Raw genomic sequence first — 9,680 nt, 5'->3', positions numbered from 1 at the left:
CATTGTAAATAGGGTAATGTAAGTTAGCTGTTTGATTTTTATTTTGATTTTTGATATATTAGTGTATTGAATTAGTAATCTTTATTTGTTTTTAACCTTTGTGATATGATTTACTGCGAGTATACTCGTGTGTATATACATACATATTTAGGTGGTTCATCCAAACGTAATTACATATATTGTTATTTATGTATATTTAATATATTAATTATTTCAATATTGGTTTTCATGTGCTATAAATTTCTGCATTTTATCTTAATCATAAATCTCTTCTTTTAAATATTTCATTTGTGCAAAATTTTATTTCCATCCATCATTTCATATACCAAACGCTGCATTCACACGCAGTCACATTTGTTCACAAGTACCTTGTTTATTCAATTTCGCTGTACGCAGCGTGCGTCTAAAGCTTGAATCAAACTTAATGCCTATTTTTAGAAACTTTTAAATTCGTACTATATGTATTTCGCGCTGTTTCACAAAGAAAAAAATCCGTAGTATAAGTACTTATATATAAACATTAATTTGTAAGTATGCAAACATATGCATTTAGTTGATATTTGATTTGGCTATAAGGAGTTATTTGGGTTCATTAACTCGCCGTAACTCTTCTCATATGAAAAATCACTCATATATCCTCAACATACGGTTGATTGTCGTTGTTGCTAGCTGTAAAATGGTAAAATGCGCCGCCATGTGTTTTGTTAAACAATGCCGCTATGACAGCATTATCCTCTTTAGTTGCTGCTCCTTCCGATGCAGCACTTTCACCAATCATGCAGTCAACAGCAATTGCTGGAGCGTTTGTTTGCTGCATTAAATGTGTATTATTCTCTTTAACAACAACAACATGACCGTCTAACACATCCTCGGCACTGCTGTTTTCACAACTTTTATCAACACTACCGCTCTTGCCGCAACCCAATCGGTATTGGTTATTGTAAAAGAGTTTGTTGTTATATTTATTAGTTGTATTAATATTATTGTTGTTGTATATGTTTAAATCAACAGCATAATCTATGGTTTGTTGGCATTTTTTTGCTGTAAAAAAGTAAGAAGATTTGTGAGTTGTAGTAAAGGAATATTTAAATGAGTCCATTATTGTATATTTATATATACATATGTATGTTTCTGTATATGCGCAGAATTTGGACTGATTTGAAGTGGTTTCTTCGATACATATGTATGTATATGTAGGTACAGCATGACAGCAAAACAACAACAGTATGAGTATGAGCATAAATTTTTGCCAATTGGGAAATGAAATTATGTTTTTTGAGAAATACAAAATTATGAATTATTGAAATGAAGTCTTTTAAACAATTTACATAAAAATTGTTGCATTGTTTTATAATTATAAGTAACATATGCGTTTCACTTGCCTAAAATGGCACGCAATCGTCACGACTTTGTGTTGAATGGTCTGTAGACACACAGGCGCTTATGTACTCTTTTTTTGTAAAATATAAACACAGCAGATACTAAAGTCATTGTGAGAAATGCGTAAACCAATCGTTATGTTAGTCATTTCTATAGTCGCCAAGGAGCTAGAGGTACAGCGTCTCAAATTTTTTCACCTTTTTATAGAGCTTGTTCAAAATTTTTTAAAAATACTTAAATTAACATATTTAATTATAAAAAAAAAATATAATTTTCACCATTGTGCTTTATTTGTAATTCCATAAACGTTATATTTATACGTTTAAATTACATTTATTTGCGTTTAAAATTTTTATTTGGCTAAGTTTTGGTAATTTTTAGTGCGTTTAAAAAATATTGCTATATATGTATGTATGTATAAGGACCTCAATAGTTCACATATATTTATATTATTTAAGTAGTTGTTTATTAACATTATTTTACATGCTTACATACCGTTTTATATATAATTTGTCACACTTTTCAACATTTCTTCCATTGCTTATCTGCAATAACTAACACGCGTGCCAACCTAATGCTTACAAATCAAATATTTTATATATAAAAATTTGCGCCAACGTTTCCATATCGCTTATTCACTTAATTTTTTTTTTATTTTAGCACAAAGTGAAATCATGCATACACCGCTTTTTCATAAATAATTTTGTATGCCTTGCATTTAATTTCACAAGCCATTACACTTCCATTTCATTTAAGTACATTTGTGCATTTAAAAATTTCAATTGCAAACAAATAAAATAATTTACATAAATACATATTTTTACAAAAAAAAACACCATATTTACATACAAACATACATTTGTAGTTGTATGTGTGCACATTTATATGTAATTTGCGTTACCAGGTATTTAAGTAGTGGTTTTAGTATTGCATTTGAGGTGGTTTGGTTGCTTGTTTTGCTTAAACTATAAACACTATTTTATTATGCATAAAAGCAATTATAAAAAATTTTAATTTTTAATATAATTATGCTAAGCGTAGGTACTCAAAGTTACTTCAATATTGCATTAGAAGCGTTTATAAACATAAAAAATGATAATAAATCAAAATCTAATTCGTTGTGAATTTGAAAAATTTCAAAAAATTTCCAAAAAAAAAAAAATAAAAAAAATTTAAAAAAAAATTAAGAAAATAATACGTTATTTTTTTTAGTTAAAAAAATTTCAAAAATTATACAGTGAAATTCATTTATCCTGCTTATGCGTTATAACCCGCCTTAGCCTACTACTTTACTAAAATTGTATTTGCGCTGGGCGATATGTAGGTGAATTTTTGCTCTAATTTAGATCATGTGCGACAATAAGCAACGACTAACATCCCGATTGGCGCGATGCAAGTGACCATGATAATTATGTTGTTGTTGGTAGACAACAATTGGTGGTGCTTGCGCTGCGTTTTGTTGCTGATAATTGGAAGCATTAATTACTTGCTGTTGTTGTTGTTGTTGTTGCAACTGCTGTTCGTGCTGTTGTTGTTGTGTTGTGTTATAATGTGTATTACTTGTTGTATTGGTGAGATTTGCAGCGCCCGTAATGACATCTACCTGTGGTTGTTGTTGTTGTTGTTGTTGCTGTGGTGGTGTGTCCTCAGTATCCATTAGACAAGACTGTGTGCCAATTTGTGTTGAGGGGAGCGAGAAGAAATCTGTAATAACACACACACACACATGTTGTTAAAAATAAACAATATTTAAACAGGCATGCAAGCAATTAAAGCATTTCAGCTTTATAATATAATAAAAAAATTTTAAAATAAAAAAATAAAAAAAAATTTAAAATAAAAAAATTAAAAAAAAAAATTTAAATAAAAAACTAAAAAAATTAAATAATAAAAAAAATGTTAAATAAAAAAATTAAAAAATAAAAAAATTTTAAATAAAAAATAAAAAAAAATTAAATAAAAAATAAAAAAAAATAAATAAAAAATTTAAATAAAAAAAAATTAAAATTTTTTTAATAAAAAAAAATTCTAATCTAAAAATCGTTAAAAGTTGTTGTTGTAGTGTTGCATAAAACTTCTAATGTTTCAGTTACTTTATACAAAAAAATAGTTCTAAAACTAGTTACAGCAACTTATCTTGATCTCTTCATTGTTCACTAACGCCGCGCAGTCACAGTTGGCGCTGACTCACCGCTGCTGTCAACAACGCCGCGCGCTGCCTGACCCAAATGTATAAAAATAAATGTGCTGTAAACGCAAAATCAAACAATACTCATAGTTGCTCAACAGCTTTTTTTTTTGGCTTTGCCAATAAAGATTATCAACTTTTTTGCGCGCGCGTACGCCGGCAGCGACGCCAACGCGCTGTTGCTCTACACATACCGGTCGCATTTAGAATGCACGGCACATACTTAATTAATTAGTGAGCGATTGTGTGTCGATATGTAAATTGGAAATTAGAAAAAAACACGTTTCTATGTCTGTATATCTGTATATACAAACAAATTACAGAAAAGTGCAATAAAATTTAATTAAAAAATGCAGAATTAATCAAACGTCAATGTTGAAGAGAACATGTCTTTGGGAGATATAGAGTTTTTTTATTTGCATTTTGCAATTGTCATGCTATTTTGCATTCGTGGAGCAACAATAACAGAAAAGGTATGATGTGAGAAGCGGGTGGTAGTTGCTATTGTTAAGGCAATGTGGCTTGACATGTGCTTATAACAAAGCAAATGTGTTTAATAATTATAAAAAAAAAAATGAAATATTTATTAAATTAAGTTGGCTATAGATGCACGTACTTGTACGAGTATATATATACATAGGTATGCATATACTATATATGAACTTCGTTTGATGTATATATATGTGTCCATATATTCACATCTTTGCAGTCTAATAAATAAATCAATATTGCGACGCTATCAAATAATCTTATTTAAACAATTCATTTATTTACACCTCTGTTATAGAAATGTATTTCGAATAAATGCACGAAACCTAAAACTATTGAGATTAAATTCACTTATAAACTGACAAACCGCATTTCTATCAACAAAATAATTAGTTTTTTTAACTTACACAAACAAATGCGGCTATCTTATCTTCATTTTTCTTAATAACATGCTGTGTCGAGCCTCCCCTATCTACCTACATATCTACTTGAAGCATTGTTTTTGTCTTTGTAGTATCAAACATGTGCACATGGTGAGCAAATAAAAAAAAGCACAATATAAAATATTTTTCAACTAAATGCTTTTTGAGTGGGACTCATCAAGCTATCAATTTAGAGTTGTTGCTATATATGTATGTATGTATGTAAATATGTATGCATGAAAGGTGCTGACACAATACAATGTATACCCAGCCATGCATAAATGTATGAACGAGTCATTAAAAAATTTTTAATATTATACATATATAACATACATACAAACATGTACGAGTATGTAAATATATATGTATATACAGACATATATTATTTAAAAACTATTTTTAATATTTAAGCGAAATTTTTCATAATTGTACTTAGAAACAAAACCGAAAATAGCAGAAATGTGTGCGGGAACTTGCGAGTAATAACGTATATATATACTTATTTTAAAATAAATTACTTAAGTTTATACATATAAAAGCTATTTCTTATTGCTCGTTGGGTTATTTGTTGTCTAATAGTTTTCGACAAGCTGTTGGTTTGTAATTTGTCGGCCTTGCTAGACTAGCGGCTAGCTTTGCCATTAGGCAATCGAGTGTTGTAACACTGAGGCACCTACAACATGGATTATATTTAATGTAATGCTAGTAATTTTCCACAATACAAACATGGAAGAAGTGAATAGATAAGACAAACATACAATAAAGGCAACAATAACAAAATGTAAAGTGTAGTGAAATATCAAAAAGCACGTGGAAAAGTAAAAAAAAAAAAATTAAACAAAAAATTAAAAAAAAAAATAAAAAGGAAAAAAATAATAAAAAACCAAATAAAATAAAATAAAAATTGAAATGTCAAGTGTAGTGAAATTCAAAGAGCAAGTGAAAACTAAAAAAGATTGTTTTCCTATTATTAATGTCTACATCAATGTATTATTAAACAATTATTTTATTTTAATGAATTTTAAGGTGTAGTGAAATTCAAAGAGCGAGTGAAAAAAAGTCGTTTCCCTATTAGTACTAACTACAGTGTAACTTCCATAACTCGAACTTCTATAAGTCGAAGTTCTCCATAACTCGAACTTTTGCCTTGGCAATAGCGTTTAGAAATCAAATTCCATACAAATTTCCTTCCATAACTCAAACATCCTTAGCTCGAAATTCCCCGAACTCTTAAATTGGCAATTGAAGTCAAATTTCATACAAATTTCCTTCCATAATTCGAACTTTTTGATCAGGGTGTTATACAAAATTTCAAATTTTTCTGTCGAGGCAGGATTTTAAAAGAATCCTCCTATATCGTTTGAAGGCGCACAAAAAAAAAATGATATTACTCTAATGGATTTCATAAATCATGTAACAAAGGTATGAGATACAGACGTCAAGAGCCAAATACTAGCAGACTGCAACCAACAAAATTACAGAATACACGTGTTAATGTATTTAAATAAAACTCTTTGCGAAGTAAAAACCTAAAACTGTGGATAAATCTATATTTTACAGCTTTTCGAAAAATTTTACATTTTAATGAAAATTCTATAACTCGAAGTATCTCTAACTCGAAGTTTTTTTGTTGATAATGGTGATACGAGTTAGAGTAGTTCCACTGTATAATTTATATTAAATTATTATTAATTCATTTTTTTTTTAAATGAAATTTAGGGTAAAGTGAAATATTAAGAAGAAGTAAAAACAAAAAAATTAACAAGAGAATATTTTTTTTTTAATTAATATGAACTATATTAATTTAATAATTTAATTTCTAGATTTTATTTGTAACTGAAACTATAACTAATTCATTATTTTACTCTAAATTTTAATTAAAAAAATTAAAATATTTTTAATTACAGAATGTTTAATTAAAAAAATTAAAATATTTTTAATTACACATTAAAACACTTAAAATACTGCTCCCACTTTTTGTAATAAAATTTACATTGGCATGTGTGTAGGTGTAATTTAATTAATATATTGCAAGACTTAATGAAATTTAACGGAAAAAAATGACTTGTACATACATACATATATATACTAAGCATGGGGATCACACACTTGACCTCTAAATTTACAAAACAATAAACATTTCTCCAAATTCTCCGCGAACAAAAAAAAAAAACAAAAACAAAATTAATATAAAAACCGCGAACCGCCGCTATAAACACGTACAACAAATTGAGCGCTAATATAAACACAAGCCATGGAAGTAAAACACACAAAAAATCCAATAAGAATAACAACAACAATGCGCCGCAAGCCGAATGCCGCGATAAAAACAAAGTCAAACAAAAAACTCATAAATAAAACGAATAAAAAGAAATAAAAAGCAGAATAAGGTGAATGAAATTACCATTACAATACTGCGCCGCAGCATAGTCATCATCGAAGCGGCAGCGCTTGGCCGCGCACACATCCAAGCCGGCGACTGCGACGTCACGTATGCCCACAGCGCTGTCACAGCCGTTGAGCAACGCACAATTGGCGTAATCATCATCGCTCACGAAGTAGCGTTTCTTGCAGCGTTGTGTGGCATTTAACGGGCTGCCAAATGCAGCAGTTGCGCCAACGCTAGCAACGCTGACATCCATGCTGTTGTTGTTGTGGTTGTGGTTGTGCATCAACGTCGGCAGCAGCAGCATGCCATTGACATCATTTGCATTTGGCACACATGTGTTATTGTTATTATTAATGTTGTTGTTGTTGTTGTTATTATTAACATTCGTATTGTTGTCAGCGAGCTCATGTGCTGCATTCACATAGGAGAAACCATAATAACCGTTCGAGGAAATATGCGACACAGGTGATGTGTCGGTGGAGCTGCTCAAACGCTGCTGCACGCTGCGTGGATTAAACATGTCCAACGGACGCGAATTGACCGGCAATTCATCGTTGCCCATGACAGCGCCACCATGTGCCCAGCACTCGAAGTTCGTCAGCACCATTTTCGATTTTCCCACAATTAGTATGGATGTATGTAAGTAGCTATGCGAATGTACAAGTCAAAAGTGAAGTCAGCACAATACTATATCGCAGTATATTCGAATTGACGCAGCTGTGTGGTGTTGATGGAAAATTACCAAAAAATCTGTAAGGTTTCGCCGCTTCCCTCCAAAATACGCTGTATCGCTGTACCGCGCTATAGCTTATAATATTTTTGTTGTTGTAGACGTTAACCGCACGCTAATGCTATACAAAGGAAACAAAAGTACAGAGAAAAAAAATTATTTACAAAGTCTTTATAACAAGAGAATTGCAAAAACAGAATGTTAACCAACAATTAATTCCTTCATTTTTGGCCGTTGACTTCGGCAATTATTTTTTTCTTTTTTTCACACAAAATTTTGATGTTGTTGTTGCTTTGTGTTGGCTACTTTTGCAATTAATTAATGTCAACGACGCTGACGCCTGACGCTAGCGTTCGTAATCAAAAGCACAACGCATAAGAATACCGCTACCAATGTCACCGGTTCCCCCCCAACGCCAATAATTATATACACCTACAAACACACACACATACAATTACACTTGCACTCAACTCTTTGCGCTCTATTCACATCCAGCCGGTCATGTGGCCAATTTGAAATTACATTATTAAATCATTTTGAGAAGTAAAACAAAAACAAAAACAAAAAAGCACGTTGATGCTGACGGCAGCCGTTAAATATAATTATACTCGCATACAATTAATATGTAAGACACGAATACGACGCGCAGCAATACCAGTTGGAATTGGAAAAAATCCATTTATTTACTTTTTACCGTCTCCTTTTCTAAGCGTCTTCTTTACACATGCTGCACACACAAACACACGCACACACACAAACACAAACACTCGCAAACAAACACATATCCGGCTGTGGGACGCGCGGTCGGTGGCGTTTCCCCCATTAGGTTTTTACACGTTTCTCTTACCTTTCAACGATTTTTTCTGTTTCAAAATACTTGTTCGTAACACAATTATTTGCTGAGGAAAACAACCACTCGCGACGACTTTTCAAATTTCACTGAATTGTTTGGTTTCCAATTTGACGGCGAATTGTGTGAATGAAAAGGGTGACTAACGGCAGGGTTGCATGGCTGAAATGTATAATAATTTTAAACGGTTGGTTAATATTTTTTAAATTATTTAATAAATAAGCAAATAAAAATTGTTTATTAAATTGAATAAATTCAATATTTAATTGCAATAAAAAAATATATTTTTTATTATTATATAAAATCGTAGTTATTTGCATTTTAGAAATTTAAGATTTGATAAATTCAAAGTTTATAAGGAAAATTATAATTATTAGGTCTACAACTTTGCTTCCGCCGTTTTCCCATAGATGTCTCTAGGGTCAAGCGCTTGTCGATTAAATCGATTAAATCGTTTTCTATCGATCGTGTACAATTGTGTCAATATTAACCCAACAGAATATTTGTAGAGATCTGTTTGCATCTCAAACTTATTCTCAACTGAATATGTCCCTTTTTGAGCCAAATTCTCGACATTTGCGGGAATATCTAGAGGGTCAAGCACTCGTCTATTAAATCGTTTTATATCGATCTTGTACATTTTAGAGATCTGTTTGCATCCCAAATTTATTCTCAACTGAAAATGTCACTTTTTGAGCCGAATTCTCGACATTTGCGGGAATGTCTAGAGGGTCAAGCACTCGTCTATTAAATCGATTAAATCGTTTTATATCGATCTTGTACATTTTAGAGATCTGTTTGCATCCCAAATTTATTCTCAACAGAAAATGTCACTTTTTGAGCCGAATTCTCGACATTTGCGGGAAATTTTGCTTTTCTTTTTTAATTCCAAGAAAAGTGCGGATGAGGCTCATCGACATTTGTAACTGTTTTTATACAAAAAAAAACTTTAAATTTACAAAAAACGGCGGAAGCAAAGTTGTAGACCTAATATTTAATTAATTTTTTTAATTAAGTAAATTTATTAATTTATTTTGTAATTATAAATATTTTTTGTATTGAAAAACATAAATTTTAATAATTTTATTTTATTTTATTTTTGGTTTGAAGTGTCTGTATTAATTCTTATTTGACGGAAACATGGACCGCGTGTGTCTGAGAATATACTGTAGCGACATCTGCTGGTGTAATATGAAATAAAGATGTGGTTGCTCGCTTTGCTTACCCGGTAG

General features: G+C 30.8%; 1 protein-coding gene across 5 annotated transcripts; it reads right to left on the bottom strand.

Annotated features, from left to right (window-relative positions):
- Nucleotides 1-431: 431 nt before the first annotated feature.
- On the bottom strand, nucleotides 432-8,603 carry LOC105220658 (probable serine/threonine-protein kinase roco11). 5 transcript variants are annotated; one of them, XM_011197101.3, is made up of 4 exons: nucleotides 8,446-8,603; nucleotides 6,884-7,719; nucleotides 2,941-3,084; nucleotides 432-1,041 (listed from the first exon to the last, which is right to left on the bottom strand). In XM_011197101.3, exons 2-4 carry the CDS (start codon nucleotides 7,473-7,475, stop codon nucleotides 629-631), a joined length of 1,149 nt encoding a protein of 382 aa, XP_011195403.2. In that variant the 5' UTR covers nucleotides 7,476-7,719; nucleotides 8,446-8,603; the 3' UTR covers nucleotides 432-628. The 5 variants fall into 5 exon arrangements, with proteins under 5 accessions (XP_011195403.2, XP_054085013.1, XP_054085012.1 ...); XM_054229038.1 differs by lacking the exon at nucleotides 8,446-8,603 and adding an exon at nucleotides 8,070-8,321; XM_054229037.1 differs by lacking the exon at nucleotides 8,446-8,603 and adding an exon at nucleotides 7,809-7,970.
- Nucleotides 8,604-9,680: the final 1,077 nt, after the last annotated feature.

This window comes from Zeugodacus cucurbitae, chromosome 4 (assembly GCF_028554725.1).
Source record: "Zeugodacus cucurbitae isolate PBARC_wt_2022May chromosome 4, idZeuCucr1.2, whole genome shotgun sequence".
Lineage (NCBI taxonomy): Eukaryota > Metazoa > Arthropoda > Insecta > Diptera > Tephritidae > Zeugodacus > Zeugodacus cucurbitae.
The sequence above is the reverse complement of the archived record's forward strand: the minus strand, read 5'-3'. Positions and strand labels throughout refer to the sequence as shown.